General features: G+C 37.5%; 1 protein-coding gene across 1 annotated transcript; it reads right to left on the minus strand.

The window, feature by feature from the left end:
• Positions 1 to 2,068: 2,068 nt before the first annotated feature.
• On the minus strand, positions 2,069 to 18,462 carry LOC131938565 (beta-1,4-galactosyltransferase galt-1). The gene is made up of 4 exons (XM_059296650.1): positions 18,273 to 18,462; positions 5,528 to 5,947; positions 4,003 to 5,366; positions 2,069 to 2,371 (listed from the first exon to the last, which is right to left on the minus strand). The coding sequence occupies exons 3-4, from the start codon at positions 5,344 to 5,346 to the stop codon at positions 2,069 to 2,071; spliced, it is 1,647 nt and encodes a 548-aa protein (XP_059152633.1). The 5' UTR covers positions 5,347 to 5,366; positions 5,528 to 5,947; positions 18,273 to 18,462.
• Positions 18,463 to 20,384: the final 1,922 nt, after the last annotated feature.

Genomic DNA, 20,384 nt, shown 5'->3' on the forward strand with positions numbered 1-20,384 from the left:
ATATTTTGTTTTGTTTACTCACGTTAATATAAAATTATAAGTTATAAAATCCAAACGTTCAGTAATGCAGTTGTAAGGTCAAAATCAACAAAACATTCTGTTTTGCAAAAAATAAATATTGTTTTACAGTACAGATTATTAAAAAAAAAACAGAACAAGAGAACATAGTTTCATCAGGAAACAAATATGTAATCCGTTGATAAACGTGTTTTAACATGAGCATGAAGTGGCGAAATATAAGTTAGGTAGAATTATTCCATTTTTTAAAAAGTATTCACCCCCGTACTGTGACGTATTAGCGTAGTGTTATGACGTAGTATAGAGGTGCTGTGACGGAATCAAAAGGGTCCGTGACTTAGTGTGGTTAAATCACGTGACAATATGGCGCAATCAAATAGTTCCATACTATAACTGTAAGCTTAAAAATTTATGTATAAGTATATAAGTGAGTTGTTTAGGAAACTTGTTAAAGGAAGGAGATACTTTTTACGTTTTAGGATTTCTATAGGTTTTCTATGAAAGCAGCAGAATTCTGAGCGAATCTCCCCAGCTGTCTGCTTGTGTTGAACAACTTGGTGGTGACTGCTATAGTTTTTTTTTTAATGTATGCGTTTTTCTCGGCTTATTTTTTTTCCGGTTCCCCTGAGGAACAGCCTTTGACGATACTTAACTAACTTTCGCGATTTGCGGCTAATTAAAAAAACATGAAAATCAAGCCATAAAATTTAGCCTCAATATCTCGATGAAGATTGTCTTCCCCTTCTCCTCAAACCATCCGGGTTCCACTCCAGCACCCGTCTAGAGGTATTATTAACTTTTTTTTCTAAGAGTGTCCTGGATCCACCTTTACACTTCCTTCATCCTATTTTGTACTCAACAAGAACCTGTCTGTATACCTCCCCCCCCCCCAATCACTTTCCCAGTGAGGTTAAAATTAAGTCTTGCCAATGTCTTTCAAGATGTGCATTTGTTTTTTGTGATGTCTCATTTCTGTCTTTAGGCCTTCGTGTTAATGCTATGCTAAGCTGTCTTGGAGCCTTATCCCCTTCCTGGTGTTTTATTACGTCTGATCTATGCCGTACGTTTCTGTTTGTTAAGGTACCCGACCGGCTAATCTAGAGAATGTGCGGCATCATAAGTTTGGGTTAACTTCTTGGTAATACCACACAAAACCCGCACTTTTTAACACGAAAAAGAACATTCTAGTAACAGAACGTGTATACGAGGATTTACCTTTATACGTTCTGTAATGGCTATTGGTTTTAGAACATTGATCTAGCCAGTTAAGAGAATGAAAAAGTCACCATTGGGTAACGGCCCATAACTAGTATTAGCTAGTAATTTTCACCGCCTGCCTCATGGAGTATAGCACTACGAGCCGACCCGCTGCGTATCATACGCCGCTATTTAGTTGTTTTTTTTCTACTTTTCAGTAATTTATAATTTGTGAATTCGACAGTACCAATGCTGCCATTGAAAATATTTGCTTAAAAACACTACCCCACCCCCCCACCTGAAAGCAGCCTCCTCTTAGTTACCTCCTCTAAGTTTAAAATCGTTTCAAACTAAATTATCTGCCCCTAATAGCCGTCACCAAACCCGTCTCTGTGATTGTAAAATGTAAACAGAGTGAACACCGCTCACCAGATCATGTGGGGGTGGGATGGGGGTGGAAGAGAGGGGACTGCAAAGGCGCGCTTGCAGCTTGTTTTCTAACTGATCCCAGAAGAGAATTATATATAGCACTATAAAGTCACTCCAACATCCGCTAAATGAAACAAAAAACTATGAAATTGTTGTAAAGTTCACTAACCACGCTAGTTATATGTGCAGAATGCGTTTTTAAAGATTCCCTCCCTTATTTTTCTCAATGTCATAGTTATTGTGTTGATGTAAAAGTATAAGCCAACAATAAATTGAATCAAAGCAAAAACACACCCCAGAACTAAGATAAACAAAACTGTATTATAAATACAAATGTAATCATAAATAAATAATTATATTTTTCATTCAATAATCACAATTCAAAACAAAAAACAAACCAAAAAAAGAGCAATAAAACAATCCGTTACAATCCGCGTTGGTCTAGTCTTTGAATCCACTGAGGCCTATCCAGGAGGCTGAAAATTTGCTTGACGGCACTGACAAAGTTGGTGGTCAGCGACCGTAGGTACCGTTCACCTACGGTCGTGTCCTTATCCCAGTGCTTGCAGTTCATGCCGTAGTCGGCGGCGCACTGGCGGTAGTGGTGGACGTAGGCGTAGGCGGGGTCGACGCTGTGGGAGCGCCACAGCTCCCGGTTCTGCTTGCTGATGTGGTGGATGCCCACCTCGAACACACGCCAGGGGCAGAGGATGACCTTGGTTCTCACCTGGGGGAGGGAGGGTGTGGGTTAGTTCAAGGTCAAAGGTTGAAGTAAAAAAAAATGTGAAGGATTGTAAGGATAATAAAAGGTTACAGAGGTAGGTTTGCAAGTTCACTATTTCATGCTCTTACTCACTGTTACCATTGGGTTCAGTCAGTTTCCAGATAATCCATTCACACATGCACCATCACATCCAATATATTTTCTCTCACTCATCCAACGTAAAATCTACTCACTCTAGTCACACATCCATCCACTGATAAACTCACACATCCACCATCTGATCCACTAACCATCCACCAAATGATCCACTCACAAACACCATTAGACATCTCAATAAATCACGATTTACATTGAATGTAGACTTTTACTTTGTGTAGGTTACTGTAAGTAGAGCTTAACAAGTAGATAAACCTACTTTTTAATTGGACTAAACAAGCAGATAAACTTTATCTTTTTTTGAGCTAAACACGCTGATAAAGCTACGTATACACTGGAGTTAAAGAAACGAATACACCTACTTTCTACACTAGAGCTAAAGAAACGAATAAACCTACTTTCTACACTAGAGCTAAAGAAACAAATAAACCTACTTTCTGCACTAGATCTAAAGAAACGAATAAACCTACTTTCTACAGTGGAGCTAAAGAAACGAATGAACCTACTTTGTGTAATGTAGTGAAAGTTTTCCCTAGCAAACTAAATGGTCAGACTCAGCCACGCCCATTAATGTGAGGACGTAGACAAGTAAGATCAATACAAATACCATCAATCAACGCGTTTTCAAATATCCAGACGTGTTTATAAACGAGATTCTCCTTTATGTAGGTCTAGTTAACAGTCCGGATTTTTACGAAACTAAAGTTTGAAACAAATGTTAGCTCCGTGTGCCATTTATAAGCACTAATAATCGTCAATCACAGATACATTAGCGAGTTTTTCAACAACAAAAATGTAAGCAGATTTCAAGTCGGACAAATTTAAGCCACCAAGTTACACAAGCTCTGTAATAACTAGACTTAACATCATTAGATATGTTGTTTTCTTTTATCGAACACCAACATATGTTTTGCCTAAAGAATTGAACGATTATTCAAGCTATAAAACATTTTTCTGTAATAGGAAAAACAACCAAAATATTTTAGAAGAAGAATGCGCTATTTAGTTAGTTTTTGTAACCACAAAATAAGATTCGATATTTAGCACGGTAGTTGAGTACTGAGTGATTGTGTAGACTACACAAAACAAATCCTTGCTTGTTTGTTTCATGCATACATAGGTTGGCTAAAGGAACGAAAACAAAATAAAGTACCTATACATCAATGTAGGTGTTGGACATACTATGTTGTTGACCTGACTAAAATCATTAGACCGTGCAACCGCATGCTTCTCACCTTACTGAAGTCATTAAACCGTGCAGTCACATGTTACACACCTTTCTAAAATCATTAGACCGCGCAATCACGTGCTACTTTACTAAAATCATTAGACCGTGGAAACAAAATCACGTGCTACATTACTAAAATCATTAGACCGTGTAATCACGTGATTCTCACCTTACTAAATCATCAGACCGTGCAGTCTCTAGATACTCCCATTACTTAAATCACTAGACCATGGCATCACCTGCTACTCACCTTACTGTATTCCTTCGAGCGTGCAATCAGTATAGGCGTGAGCAGATTGTCCTCGTCCAGACTCCGCAGCCCCAGGTCGTAGAACGCGCTCTGGAACGAGAGACCACACCTGTCGTGGGTGAGCAGGCCCCTGAAGGCGTCACCCCAGGTGGTGAAGTTTGAATGTGGGACGACGAACTCGTCAATGTCGTTGAAAGACACCAGGTCGTGTTTGGGCATGGCCCGGTACAGACAGTCGTTGTTGGCCAGGAGTTGGCCGTTGTACCAGATCCCCGCGCCCGGGACGATGGAGGGGAGGCGCCAGGGTAGGACCGTGGCGATCTTTCTGTTGCTGTAGAACCTCAGCACCCTGGAGACGGGCTCGGGTAAGCTGTGGTTGTAGAAGTAAAAATGTTCCGCTCCTAAAAGTCTGGAGAGTTCTATAAATTCTATCAACCGGTATGGGTTGACGTTGCCGAAAAGAGGCGAAACGCATATGGCGAAAGATGGTTGGAATTCTGTGTTAGATGGACCAGTTGTAGTTGGAGGTGTTTGTTTATCAGAAGGCACATTAAGATTAACATTTAATATTTGACTAGAGAGCGGAGAATCCTTTTCTTGTGGGTAAGCGTCTAGAAAAGGAATTTTGTATTTCGGTGGTTGAATTTGTAGAACGTTTAGTTTGATGCGGGGTCCGTGTTTGGAGGCGGAGATGACTATGTAGTTTAGACCCTCGGAATTTGTTTCCAGTGAGTCAGGGACGGGGCAGGAGTAGAAATAACCGCCGAACATCCGAGCGTGGTTTTCGCACAGCTGGTAGAACACGGCTTTTACCGGGGGTGCGGAAATGGAGTCGTTGAAGTAGCAGTAGATGTTGTAGGTGACGGCGAAATTCTGTGAAGTTAACGTCAGAATCCTGATGAAGCGTTTCTCTTTTCGGTCGTCCATGAACGCGGAATAGACGTACACTTGTTTCGCGATGGCGACGAAATCGCCGGAATCGACGTCGGATATTTTTAGATCCGAATCCGGTTCGGATATAGGTGACGGGGATTGGAAATATTTTTCCGGAAGTTGCGTTGTCGGTGGCGACACGCTTGAGTGGATTTGACGAGTTTGGCCGGGCGTTTCCGAGAAGGCGAGTCTAGTCACAGATGTGCGGTTTGCTTCTCTCTGCGAGACGTCAGCTCGTGGACTCAGGCCCGGGGACGATGCCAGGGGAAAGAGAGACAGGTCCGACTCCGGCTTGGGCTCCGTGACGTCGACCCGGAGCAGGAAGAGCAGGATGACGCCGATGTAGGAGAAGAGCAGGACCGTGAGCAGCTTCCGACACACGAGTCGCCTCAGATACGCATAGCAAATCATAGTACTCTGGTGTCAGCTAACTATCAGGGGAATACAGAGGCGGATTCACTATCTTAGCCCGGTAATTATGTAAGTGATAACAAGATAAGGCTTGTAATAATTTAAATGTAAATCACACATATATTTTTTTTTATTTAGAAAAAAAAAAGAGTAAGCTTTTATTTTTTTTAGGATAGTTTACCTTTTGAAAATAAAAATACAAATAGTGTGTAGTGATGAAGATGGTGTGTATTTTTTGAGTTGCCGATGCCCTTACGATGGGGTATCTTCATGCGATGGTGATGCCCGGCCCTGTAGCGTTACTCTACAAAATTATTCTAGTTACGTGCCGATAGACGATGGCCGGTAACTCGTGTGCAGAGAGCAGTCTGTAGATTCGAGTAATGTCCCCTGCTACTCTTGAACCGTCCATGTTTAATTCTGCCGTAGAATGGTCTCGTCTATATATGTTCCCTTTGGCTCAAAATACAAAGTTCTGCGTCGTCTGAGAAAGTAGATCAGCGATGTGATTATACCCAACAATCCTCAGTGTCAGGGGGAGTTCGATTAGTTGAGAATTTGTAGACAAGTGCTATATTTTATTAGATTTTGGTCACGTTTTCTGTAGAGTAATAAGAAAAAGAAATTAAAATCTATGACAAAAATAATTTAAAAGTGAGAAAGCAGTGTGTTAATATAAAATTTAAAACACACATACACACTTACACACATACACACACACACACACACACACACATACATATATATATATATATATATATATATATATATATATATATATATATATATATATATTTAAATATATATATATATATATATATATATATATATTTATTTATTTATTTATATATGTATTTGTATATAAATAAATAAATAAATAAATAAATAAATAAATAAATAAATAAATAAATAAATATATATATACATATATATATATATATATATATATATATATATATATATATATATATATATATATATATATATATATATATATATATATATATATATATATATATATATATATATATATATATATATATATATATATATATATATATATATATATATATATATATATATATATATATATATATATATATATATATATATATATATATATCCCCAATAGACTAACACCATTTGTTACTGAGAGCTCACATACAATTCATATCTAATATATAAAGCTCAATTCTGTAACGCATATGTTTGTCGTTGGCATTTCTACGGATTTAAGTGTTAGATCAATTATCGTGCGCATTTGTCTAAATTTATGAGTTAAAAAATTACTATTAAAAGTGTTGGGAAATCATTTTCATTTTTCAAATTACAGTAATAATTGTCGGCATGTTCATTAAACACAAGTTTTAAAAAAAATATCATCTTTTACAAAAATTCTAATTATGTCTTTCTTTAGTCCTATAGCGCTTACTTCCCTTTGATAAATTAGGCAAACACAATTACTTCCCTTTATAAAACCATTGCATTAGTTGAAAAGCATTTACTTTTTAATTACTTTGTTTTGGTGTTGGGAAAAAAATAATTACATAATTAGCGGGAATTGATCAAGTGCAAATGTTGTAGGTATTTTACGGATAAGCTTGGAGTATTATAATTGTTCATTAAATTGAAACAGGCGCGTTCGTTTAAGTGAGTGCAAAAACTATGAATAAGTTGGGGTACTATAGTCGTTTATTAAGCTAAAACAGGCGATTCTGCCCCGGGCGTTTATGTTCGCGTTAGTGTTTTCTTTGTGTTTAGGTGGGTTTGCGTTAGTGGTTGCGTTTTGATTTGGTTCGTTTTTGTTCTTTCTTTTTTCGTTTTTGTTTGTGTTTTTTTTTGTTTGGGTTTGTATTTGTGTTTTTGGTTGGTTTTGCGTTTGGATTTGGTTTGTTTTCGTTCTTTCTTTTTTCGTTGTTTTTTTTTTGGTATTGGTGTTTGTGGTTGGGTTTGTTGTTAGGTTTTTGTTTTCGTTTGTTTTTTCTTTGTGTTTGTATTGGTGTTTGTGGTTGGGTTTGTTGTTAGGTTTTTGTTTTCGTTTGTATTTCTAATTGTGTTAGCGTTATGTTTGCGTTTTGTTGTTTTGGTTGGTTGTGGTTTGGGTGGGCAATGCCGGGTTTATGATGATTACTAAACACACAGGTAATGGTCTTTAACGGAAAGGTTTTTCACAGAAGCCAGAGCAGGGCCTGGCCGGGACGGCTAGTATTCATATATTTTGTACGCTTTTGAAACCCAACTTAAAATACGTATCAATATTACCAACCGCGACCAATGTTGACCGGGGCTAGTGAAATAATAACCACACAGTTTTGTGATGGCTAACTAAAATACTGAACGAACGGAAGGTGTGTATGCCCTATGTATGTGTTGGTGGGTGGGTGGGGGGGTGAGGGGTGGTATAAATGCGGAGAATGAAAAAAACTTGACAATCATAAATTTTAAAAAAATATATGTAATTATAATTTGTCATGAGCTTGATTGGAAAACACAAATCTTACCACAAAAATAGGATGCTGATATTATAAATCAAATTCAAACATAAGCTCAACTAAAGTAGCAAGCAAGAGATCTAATCCATGATAAAATGTTCACATCAAAATACGTTTTAAAATCCACATTTCTCGGCTTCAAAGTCTTTTTATCGCTTGTTGTACTTTTGTGTGAGTATGTGTCTAGCACAGGGGTCGGCAACCTGCGGCTCGCGAGCCGCATGCGGCTCTTTTGGTGTCAAGGTGCGGCTCTTCAGCTCGGTGCACAAATATTAATAATTGTTTTATTTTATTTTTTAAACTCATAAACGTATTTGTCTGCAGCACTCGGTAATGAACGATATAATAACAAATATAAACAATAAACATTCGCTATTCTATTAGAATATTTAGTTACTCCCTATTTCAATGTACTTCCTTGTTTTCTAAAGCTGAGTTATTTAAGTTTAAACAATACCTGTGTTTGGATCATATTTATCAAGGCACTGGTTACTTACACTACCGCCCACCACCATGGCGTGCTGTATGAAAGACTTGAGTGTAAGTTAATCACTTGCCGCATTATCGCCGTTAATCACTCACCGCCTAATTGTCGAGGACGGAAAGTGGCTCTCTCGTGAACCCGATTACACTACCGCAGTGCGGCTGCGTACGGCGCCTAGCTCGGTTTAATCATCGTATGTCGTATTGTAGGGTGCTCCTTAAAACTAAGATAGGTGCTTAGTGCTCGCGGGATAGCCCTGGGCGCCAAATCGCACCCTGCAGAGAAGCCGGAAGATGCGCCTGATTTGATTAGTAAGCGACTAAATCAACGCGTGTCTATAGTGTATAGTCTATTTTAAAAAACGAACGTAGGCGCCATAGTGCTCGCAGGTGAGCCCGGGGCGCTTCGGGTCGCGCAATCGACGAGGAGCCGGCGGTTGCACCTGTTGCAGTTTTGCCGCTGAATATAGTAGTACCCCTTACCCGATATGCAGAACGCCCGATTAATGGATGCCAAGTACTAACATAGCCGCTCGGGAACTCTGGGCGCCAATAGGTGAATTGACAGAAAATGCACCACCCGGGCGCCGCCCATAAAAAATTTAAAATGATTTTTTTTGTACAAACCTCTCCTGGAGTGTTTTAGTCAACTCCGGAAGGTTTCATGACGATCGGATGAACGGTGTCAAACCGCAATCGACTTTACTTTTATATACTTTATATAGAGAAGAATCGAATAGCGCGCTGCCGGGGGGGGGGGGGGGGGGGGGGCAATCCTGCGAGTTTGAAAACTTTTTTCGCAGAAACCTTTCCATGAGCATTCTTAGCAACTTCCCAAAGTTTCATGGCGATCGGATGAAAGGTGTAGTAATGCATAAAAGAAAAACAGACACACACACACACAAACAAATAAACATTGATATATATATATATATATATATATATATATATATATATATATATATATATATATATATATATATATATATATATAGATATATATAGATATATATATATATATATATATATATATATATATATACCAAATCCTAAATAAAGATCATAATATTAAAAAAAATGTTGGCGGCTCTTTAAAATCTGGGAAATTTTATAAATTGTAACTTTTGGCTCTTCGGTCTGAAAAGGTTGCCGACCCCTGGTCTAGCACCATGTGTATGTGTCTAGCACCATGTGTATGTGTCTATCACCATGTGTATGTGTCTAGCACCATGTGTATGTGTCTAGCACCATGTGTATTTGTCTAGCACCATGTGTATGTGTCGAGCTCCATGTGTCTAGCACCATGTGTATGTGTCTAGCACCATGTGTATGTGTCTAGCACCATGTGTATGTGTCTAGCACCATGTGTACGTGTCTAGCACCTTGTGTACGTGTCTAGCACCATGTGTATGTGTCTAGCACCATGTGTATATGTCTAGCACCATGTGTATGTGTTCAGCACCATGTGTATGTGTCTAGCACCATGTGTATGTGTCTAGCACCATGTGTATGTGTCTAGCACCATGTGTATGTGTCTAGCACCATGTGTCTAGCACCATGTGTCTAGCACCATGTGTATGTGTCTAGCACCATGTGTATGTGTCTACCACCATGTGTATGTGTCTAGCACCATGTGTATGTGTCTAGCACCATGTGTATGTGTCTAGCACCATGTGTATGTGTCTAGCACCATGTGTATGTGTCTAGCACCATGTGTATGTGTCTAGCACCATGTGTATGTGTCTGGTACCATGTTTATGTGCTGCAGACCTTCTGACGTCCACACGGCGACCATGCTCCGTGTGATACCAGATCCGGACATAACACGGCATGTGACCTGTTTGCCCGGTCGTTGACATACAATAACAGTTTCATGTCTTAGATGCAGGGATGGTAAAGTACAACTGGTTTCAAAATTTGTTTTCTACATAGATTCGTCAATATAATGGTGGTAAAAACATGTTGTTGAGACGTAACCTTTTTGTTTGTTTGCTTACGATACATATTTTTGTTACTTCATTTATTTTTGTTAAAGTAGTTATCATTGTCTGAAAAGTAAATTTCCATTTCCAAACCTGACAGGCTATGGGGAAGCTAAGTAAGGTTCACCTGTTTCTGTGACCTCAGCATATGAAGAGATAGTGTGGTCAGCATTATGGCCAGCCGCCTTTAGTTTCCCTAACGTGAGTTAGGTACCCATCAGAGCTGGGTCGACTCAAGGACGTTCTACTGACTCGTGTAATTGAGTTTTAAACATATCGAACATTGTATACAAAACATCTCCAAAAAACTACATATACTTTTCACCCCCCCCCCCCCCCCCAAACACATCACACTTTATTCGCTCCAACAAATTGCACTACATATCTCCAAGCATAAAACGCCCCTTTTACCAAAACACCCTACTCCACAACACCATTCACTGTACACCATACACCCTAATAATACTTTATATCATCCCCCAAACACGCTACACCCCATCAACTCATCTAACAAACTCCCTCCACCCCCTCCCCCAAACACCAGTACCCAAATGAGAGAAATCTATTCTAGAGTCCTGTTCTGATATTTATTTCCTTCAATAATTTATTAGACGGAAATGAAGAATTTCTACGAAGGAAGAGAGTGTAGTAAAACAATGGAATATTGAAAGCTGAGGAAGAAATCCTAGGGGCAAGTGACTGAAGTTGGGGATCCACTAAAAGTGGAGTTTCTTATTAAAATGAGCAAAATTTCTTTTGGTGTAACCGCCTTGCATGGAGTCACTCATTACGGTCCACACCCTAACCACCGCATTGGAGGGTGTCACCTAGTGCGGTCCACATCCTAACCACCGCATTGGATGGTGTCACCCGGTGCGGTCCACACCCTAGCCCCACATTGTGACGCGACTGATATTCATATTCAAGGGGAATCCTCCAGTAAAATTAAGTAGTACGTGTCAATATGTAATGCGCCATTTGCCCGTTGACTCCGATTTCAGCCTGCTTTTTTTTCTGGATTTGCTTCCTTAGCCTTTGTCCATCCAAGAACAATCTACAAGGCAGCAGATGTTTGCATTGGAGTTTTCTCTACTAGATGTGTTGATGTCCCCAGCAAGTGAGCCTCTTCTGTCCTGGGGTTCGAAATGGGGGCTTGTAGAGTTAGCAATGACACACTTTCCATCCCGACCATTGTTCAATATGAATACATAAACTAATCGAATATCTTCACACTAGAATAGATCTAACGATCTTATAATAAAGCCTTTTTAACCACCTTTAATACGCATAATGTCACCAATTTTATCATTTTCTTCATCTAAATGTAAATGACCAATTAAAATATTTACAAGAAGCTTTTTTTTATGGAATTAGTGTGAATAATTGCGTTTAATTTCAGCCTTCTCACTAAAAGTGACAACGCACCTGGTTCACAGGTCGCAGATATTGATCCTACCGTAGTTTAACACATTTAAAAATCTATACAGGTGTTTCAATCATCGTACATGAGTGAAGGCAGTGATACAAGTAACAGCTTGCTAAAAGAGAAGAGATAATTGGCGAGCATTAAAAATGTATTGGCCAATTTTAGCAGCTGATTTTCATAACAATAGAGCCGGGAAAAGACATATTGTTCTCATGTGGATTGTCAACATGTTTTTTTTTTTTACATTTTCACAGGAGGAGATCGGCAAACAAAGGAGAGAACTCGATATGAATATTTGCTAGTTGAAGAAGAGTGGGAGGGGGGGGGGGGGGGGTAAAACTTCCCACAGGCAGGAATGTTTAAGTAACCATCGAAATGAAAATTAGATGCTAATATTGTGTTTTTGTTTGGGAGTTGCCCATGGCAACAGAGATGAATTGAACCCCGCTCCTTGACTACACAAACTGAATCCCCCCCCCCCGTCCCTACCCTTGCTGCTATGGCATTATGAATTGTTCTATTTGTGGCTTCTATTTTCTCAAGCGGTAGATACAGGTTTAGAGGGTTGGAGTCGAGTGGGCAGTGTCAGAGTGCATTGTGGGACACCTGCAAGGTGGTTCATTATAGACGGCCAGGTAACTTCTTATGGCACACGCTTGGCTAGACACACTAGACGGTCAGGTAACTTCATATGGCTCAAGCTTGGTAAGACACACAAGACGGTCAAGCAGATTCGTGTAGACACACTGGACGGCCAGGTAACGTCATATTGCTCAAGCTTGGTAAGACACACAAGACGGTCAGGCGGATTCTACTGGGTTGGACGGTCAAGCAGAATCTTGCAGTACAATTTCTACCTTGTTAGACGGCCAGGCAGACTCTTGCAGTACAATTTCTACTGCTTTAGACGGCCAGGCAGACTTGAGCAATAAACGTTCTATTAAGTTAACCACACTGACGTAGCAAGAACAACGTACCGCCCCATTTGTCCGACTAAGATGAATAAGATACATAAATAATTAATTCCCGCAGCAAATGACGTATTCCTTTGTTGCCTCGTTTGGTTCATGCTAAACAGTGCTGTGTGCGGCCACACCTTTAAATTTTATTTGCTCTTTCAATCATGTATCGATTTGAACTTCACAAGGAATGGAAAGTTTCTTTCCTCTCCATGGAGCTGTTTTTTTTTTGGTGAAGCTAGCGACATGTGTAAACATTAAAAACTTGGAGTTGGCAAACATGGTGGAGAGAACGAAGTTTGTAGAATAGGAACGAGTTATTCGATAATACAGGAGAAAAATAAAATGTCGCGTAGTAAAACAAAATTAATAATGTCGCGTAGTAAAACAAATAAAATTAATAATATCCTGTAGTAAAGCAAAAAATTAATAATGTCCTATAGTAAAGCACAACATTAATAATGTCCTATAGTAAAACAAATAAAATTAATAATGCCGTTTAATAAAACTAATAAAATTAATAAAGTCATGTAGTAATAAAAATAAAATTAATAATGTAGTGTAATAAAACTAATAAAATTAATAATGTCGTGTAGTAAAAGAAATAAAATTAATATATTCCCCATAAGAATAAAAACAAGCTCTAGACGCGAATTATTTGAGATCTTACGATACTGAGGTATGTGTAAATTTTAATATGGTCTAGAGATCTAGTTGGGTGATAATTTTGTCAAGTTTTATAAAAGTGTTTTATCTTGCAATTTAAAGTACTCATTTTAAAGCATGGATGTTTGAAGCTATGCTAAGATGAGTGGTTGCTGGATGAAAGATTTATTAAGCAAACTTTTAACAAATGCAAATAATTGTTGAGTCCTTTCATCGCTAAGTTTACTCTAGAGCGCAGTGGCAGGTCTTTAGATCTCAATCCTGATCCGTTTCCAGACATCTCTTTCAGACTTCATGCTCTTTGATTTTTCTGACATTACACATTTCTCTCCCCTACCCAGTTTCCGTGGCTTTTCAACTTTTTTTAAAAGCCTCCATCTGGGTTGACGAGTGTAACTTGTGTGGTGTTTAATATCCTAAGCTGACATCAGTTTGATGTGCTAATGCAGATATTTCATAACTTTGATGGGGTTTTTTTGACATTAGAGTAAAATCTATACAAGAGATAGAAGAATCAGTTGTTTTTCTAGAGTAGTGGAGCTAGCAAGTGACCTACCAGTCAAAATTAATCAAAATTATCATTTCATCTTCCTCTCGTTTATGCACATTTAAACATAAAGTGGTAGATGAAGTAGAGTTCTAGGAGATAATGTGGTCAGCGATGTGTCCAGCCGCTTTTGTTTTCTTAAATTGAGTTAGGTTTTCTTCAGAGCTGGGTGGACTCAGGGACGTTCTACTGATTTGAACCCAGATTTGAACCCAGATTTGAACTCGAGACTTTTGGGTTAGAAGTCTAGCGCTCTCCCTCTAAGCCACACCGTCATAAACTAAGTTAAAACATCAGCAAATTCGGTTTTACTGCATGGAGCGGATACGTGTGGCGTTATAGCATCAGATAAAACAAAGACATGTATTATCAGATGCCCCAGGAGAGTCCACTGTATAAACCAACCTTCAGTAGTTTAGAACTACGGCAGTAAAAATATCCTACAGAGTGCTGAAGAAGAAATCCTCATGTGAGAATGGTGATGGAGCACCACACATTCAAGACGTTAACAATTAGCATAATAGGGCAGACCTTGACCTTGAGTCCCCCGGGTACTAGAAAAAAAATGGCAGGCCAAGAAAAACATGGAGACTCGACTTGGAGGGCGATTGAAAAAGTTGGTTATCGGGCGATTGAAAAAGTTGGTTATCGGTGTGGAAAGTTGGAGAAATTAGCTCATGATTGAGTTGATGAGTGGTCCTTACTGGCAGTATGTCCTAGTGGGACATTAGGGCAATGTCCTAGTGAGAGGGTAGGTAGATTTCCTAGTGGAATGTCCTATTTGGCTGGTAGGCTAATGTCCTATTGGGATGGTAGGCTAATGTCCTATTTGGATGGTAGGCTAATGTCCTATTTGGATGGTAGGCTAATGTCCTATTAGAACGACGGGCTAATGTCCTATTTGGATGGTAGGCTAATGTCCTATTGGGATGGTAGGCTAATGTCCTATTTGGATGGTAGGCTAATATCCTATTTGGATGGTAGGCTAATGTCCTATTTGGATGGTAGGCTAATGTCCTATTTGGATGGTAGGCTAATGTCCTATTAGAACGACGGGCTAATGTCCTATTTGGATGGTAGGCTAATGTCCTATTGGGATGGTAGGCTAATGTCCTATTTGGATGGTAGGCTAATGTCCTATTTGGATGGTAGGCTAATGTCCTATTTGGATGGTAGGCTAATGTCCTATTTGGATGGTAGGCTAATGTCCTATTTGGATGGTAGGCTAATGTCCTATTTGGATGGTAGGCTAATGTCCTATTTGGATGGTAGGCTAATGTCCTATTTGGATGGTAGGCTAATGTCCTATTTGGATGGTAGGCTAATGTCCTATTTGGATGGTAGGCTAATGTCCTATTTGGATGGTAGGCTAATGTCCTATTTGGATGGTAGGCTAATGTCCTATTTGGATGGTAGGCTAATGTCCTATTTGGATGGTAGGCTAATGTCCAATTTGGATGCTAGGCTAATGTCCTATTGGGATGACAGGCTAAAGTCCCACTAAGACAGCACTACCTCTAAAATTCTAATTCCAGAATAACCCATTTTATATTCCTAAAATATTTATTGTGTGTTTCTTTTTAAGTTGAGCCCGAGTTTCTGAAAATAAAATAGAGATTATCACCCCCCCCCCACACACACACACCTGTCCTCCCCCATCAAGGCCACGCCCACAATCTATAACGGTTCCATTAGTGAAATAACACACATATGACGCCTCAATTCATACGTGTCGCAGTAATGGCTCGTCTAAAAGCTTCTTATTTTTATTCACACAGAACGTATTTAATGTGGGAATATAATTCCAGAGTTAAAATGTTAGGGCCGGGGCTAGGGTGGGGGGATATTTGCAATAATTTCTAACTGGCACGATGCTAAATGAAAATAAAACCAGTGTTGATACAAAAAAAGCCATTCATGGCTTTATTTCTTGCTTTTAGCTTTTATAGGCAAATGGGATCGGGCATTGTGTTTATTGGGGGTAGGAGAGATTTGACATGAACAACTAATTAGGTCGACAAATTCAGGGTTGTGTTCTCTTTGATCTGATCGTTGGTATTTAATTTACAAGGGAGATGATCGTTGGTATTTAATTTACAAGGGAGATGATCGTTGGTTTTTAATTTACAAGGGAGATAATCGTTGGTATTTAATTTACAAGGGAGATAATCGTTGGTATTTAATTTACAAGGGAGATGAATAGTCACTGCGGCGTTTAACGTAACATTATGTTGAACCGTTTAACATGACCTCATGACTTGTCAGTATGACTTGTCAGTATAACTTGATCCAATGCCCGACAGTTTAAAATGGCTTTATGTACCACAGTTTAATATGTCTTTTTGTCCAACAGTTTAACATGACTTTATTTACGACAGTTTAATCTGACTTTGCGTACGACAGTTTAATATGACTGTATGCACGACAGTTTAATACGATTTTATGTGCAATAGTTTAACATGACGTTATGAACGACAATTTAACACAACATTATGCCCTACATTTTAATATGGACCCATGTCATACTGTTAACATACCTTAATAACGTTTTGTCTATATTATGTTAACAGACATAAACAAGTAGTTTCTCTAATTAAAACAAGAAAGTTAGTAGAATCACATCACTTAGTAGAAACATGTCTAATGGCTGGCAGAGGGGCGGGCTAACTAACGGTTTTGAAAAGGGGTTAAAGGATGATCCGTTTGCACTGGACACGGAGTGATCCTGTGTTTAAGAGTAGCCCCTTCCGACACGAACTCAGGATTTTGGTCCACAACATTAACCTATGTATGGAAAATAACGTAGGTGGTGTCCTAACCTCGTATATCAAATTTCATACTTATCTGTCAAGTATTATGCAAATATAACATGGAATTCTATAAAGTTATTTAGCAAGTATTAGAGTAAGGCATTTTATTTGAAGAATAAACAATTCATAAACGATACAAAAATAATTAAATAATTGTTTTACATTTTCAAATATCAACAAATTAACGTCAAAAGTTTTTAAAAAAGTTCCAATTTGAATGTTAAAAAATGTAAAGCAATTAAAAAAAAACGAATTTTTTTGCTTAAATTGTAGTAAAGAGGTGCCAGAATAAAAATAATGCAAAAATATATTAAAATTCGTGTTTTTACTTAGAAATGTTCTTAGTCATATCAAATGTGTACAAAAATGAGCACAGTGGAGGTAGGGGCAGAACAAGGTACATAAAGTAGGTCGGGGGTTAAAATAGAGAGGGTCGTAGTGGTCAGTCTAGACAGACGAATTCATCCCATGTATAGACTAGGTATGGATGTCTTTGTTCTATAGTTATTGGGTGCATGCTCAAAACTAGTATGATTGGTGTTGTGAAACCTGGTAGTTCATCGTTTTGTAATTTTATAGGAGACTGAATTAGATCTCCTGCCCTGGTTATGTTAAACTGGTGACATTTAGAATAATGGAATCAATACGTCGACCTATCTGTTTTACGTATTATTTTTCTTCAAACTCAGCATGAGGTTTTGTATGAGTTTTATTTGAAGATATAGCTGATGTTCTCTAGAGTTATGAGCTTCACATAATTAAAACAAATCAAAGCTTTTAGTGATGAGTAACTTCCTGATGTTGTGGTTTAGTAGATGGGCCTATTTTGCAGAAAGATTAAATATCATGAGGTGTAGTCGTATAAGAACACGTGACTTAAAGTTATATATAGAGTTATATAACGTTTTATAACGTTAAATTTGTTGTGGTACATAACACGTCATATTTTGTTTTGGAAATCGTATGTCTTATGTGCGCAACCTCCTAGGGAGAAGACTGGATATATAAAGATTTAACTTTTGGTGTTAATTACTTCTTGATTTTTTTACCACTCACCAGTATAGAAAAGCTAATTAACGTAATCGATAGGGTCAAGGGTATACAACTCAAGGTCAGACTAGCTTAGTTATTGCGGCCCCATGCCGTGAGTCTGCCCTATATAGGCTACATGTAAGTAGTTCAACTAGTTCAGGAAATAGAGGAAAAACAGTACATATATATATATATATACTGTATATACGTATATACGTATATATATATACGTATATATATACGTATATATATATATATATATATATATATATATATATATATATATATATATATATATGTCAATACACTTACTTTCTAGTTAAGGATATATAAAGTTGTCAATGATCTTCATAGTAAGTCAATAGCTCATAAGAAAATCAAAAAGTACTGACATTTCAAAACTAGTACTGAAATATGCTGGATTCAATGTCGAATTTAAACATGTCTCTTACTTGAAATAATAATGAATTTTAAATAAAATCACAGCATCAAATAATGAAATGTCGACTGAAATAAAAGTAGTACTCACGTTTGGAGAAATAAACTAATATTCTGCTCGTCTATAATAAACGTATCAATATAACGTCAGTCAATGAGAATCTCCAACCATGAAACGAACTATAAACGACAACTCTGCACAAGGACCGGCAACTCCGTCAAAGGACCGACAACTCTAGCTCGCAATCGCTGGCTGTACAAATCGTCGCTGTGAGACGATCGGTAACCACAACGGCGTGTGTGAGAGAGGGGGGAAAAAACCTTGGCGGACGCTGCGGATATTAGCGATGCGAGCCACGTGCAAGGTAGATCCATCTTTCTGTCGTAGGTCGAACAGGGGCGACAGCTAACTATCCGCCTGCTACCTTTTCTTGTCGCCCTTGACCGTAGGGCTAAATGATGCTCGGGGAATTCAGGCAATGCGAGTGATGGATAGTTGGCGTAAGAGGGGGTTGGGTGTGGATTGGTTGATGGTGGGGTTCAAGTTAGGGTATTGAAAGAGTGAAACTAGGGTTCAGGGGTGGGATGTATAGGGGTTTATGGTTGGGTTTTAGGAATTGGGGTCTTGTGATTTTATAATAGGGTTGGGTCGGGTTGCATTGTGTTTACGTGATAGTGATGGAGCGCAAGACGAATGCTGTATGGTTGATCTGTTGCTGGATGGTGGATGGTTATGGTGGATTAGTTGACGGATAGTGGATGATGATTTGTGGATCAGTTGCCGGATGGTGGATGGTGATGACACAGAATCTTTTTGGCATGGGTCTTGTTTGAATCTGAGTAAATGAATTCTGGACATGTCATTTACTACAATCTAATGTTAGATGACATTCTGGATATGTCATTTACTGTAGGCTACTGTAAGATGACATTCTTGACATGTCATTTTATAAGAGCTACTTTGTTTATTTTAATGAAAACTATGGTATATGAGTGTTTTTATGTTGTCACCAGTAAGTCTGTTAAAAAGTATCAGTAGGTTTTATTTTAGACTTATCAGATATCTTCTGAGTTGGCATCTAAAAATCTATCAACTCCCTGTCTAGAACCTACATCCCCCTACTTAGCAATGACTAATATTCGCCATATAAACAGTCAATTTTATATTCATCTAACTTAGAGTTGATGAACACCCTAAATAGAAATCTAAGCTCAGCGTCAGAATTCCGATTTTAAAAATTGGAAATGTTTCAATTTTTTTTTCCAACTCGTCTAGTTTATTTATTTGATTACAATTGTGTTATTGATATTTCCCTCTCTGATGGTTGGCGAACTGTAGCTGTAGGGTTTCTATAGTCGACCAAAACATACAAACTATACTCACAATTCACTCTATAACTGTATAGGAATTTTTTCTCACACGTGATTTCTCAGTGGATAATGATCATCACGAATAAAAGAGATAAAATCTCCATGTAAATCATAAATATTTAAAATTTGATTTTGAATTATATATATATATATATATATATATATATATATATATATATATATATATATATATATATATATATATATATATATATATATATATTAAACCCCGTATATATATATATTATATATGTATACATATATCCATGCACATCCTTATTTACATATATAAATGTATGTATATATATATACATTGTTGGGGACGCTCCATGTAAGGGACGCTACACACATAAATTGTCTTTATATATAAGTGTATATATATATATATATATATATATATATATATATATATATATATATATATATATATATATATATATATATATATATATATATATATATATATATATATATATAATTATATATACCTGTATATATTATATAATACATATACATATATGCGTGTATATACGCAAACATACCTATATCTATATAAATGGACATGTATGTATAAATATATATATATATATATGTATATTTATAAATAAATACTGTATATATATATATATATATATATATATATATATATATATATATATATATATATATATATATATATATATATATACATATATATATATATTTATATATATGTATGTATGTATGTATGTCTGTCTGTCTATCTGTCTGTAAGCATTTATACAGTCGACAGCAGCTCTACAGTTTACGCACAAAATATTTGTTGAGCTGCAGAGAGATGGTCCTATATCGG

Source organism: Physella acuta, unplaced genomic scaffold, assembly GCF_028476545.2.
Source record: "Physella acuta isolate Inbredline_101_S28 unplaced genomic scaffold, ASM2847654v3 ptg000248l, whole genome shotgun sequence".
NCBI lineage: Eukaryota > Metazoa > Mollusca > Gastropoda > Physidae > Physella > Physella acuta.

Excerpts from the sequence above, each read along its gene's own strand:
- LOC131938565 (XM_059296650.1), bottom strand. The coding sequence starts at position 5,346 with ATGATTTGCTATGCGTATCTGAGGCGACTCGTGTGTCGGAAGCTGCTC. Across the intron at positions 2,372-4,002 it reads GCTCGAAGGAATACAGTAAG|GTGAGAACCAAGGTCATCCT; the intron begins GTGAGTAGCAGG and ends TCCCTCCCCCAG.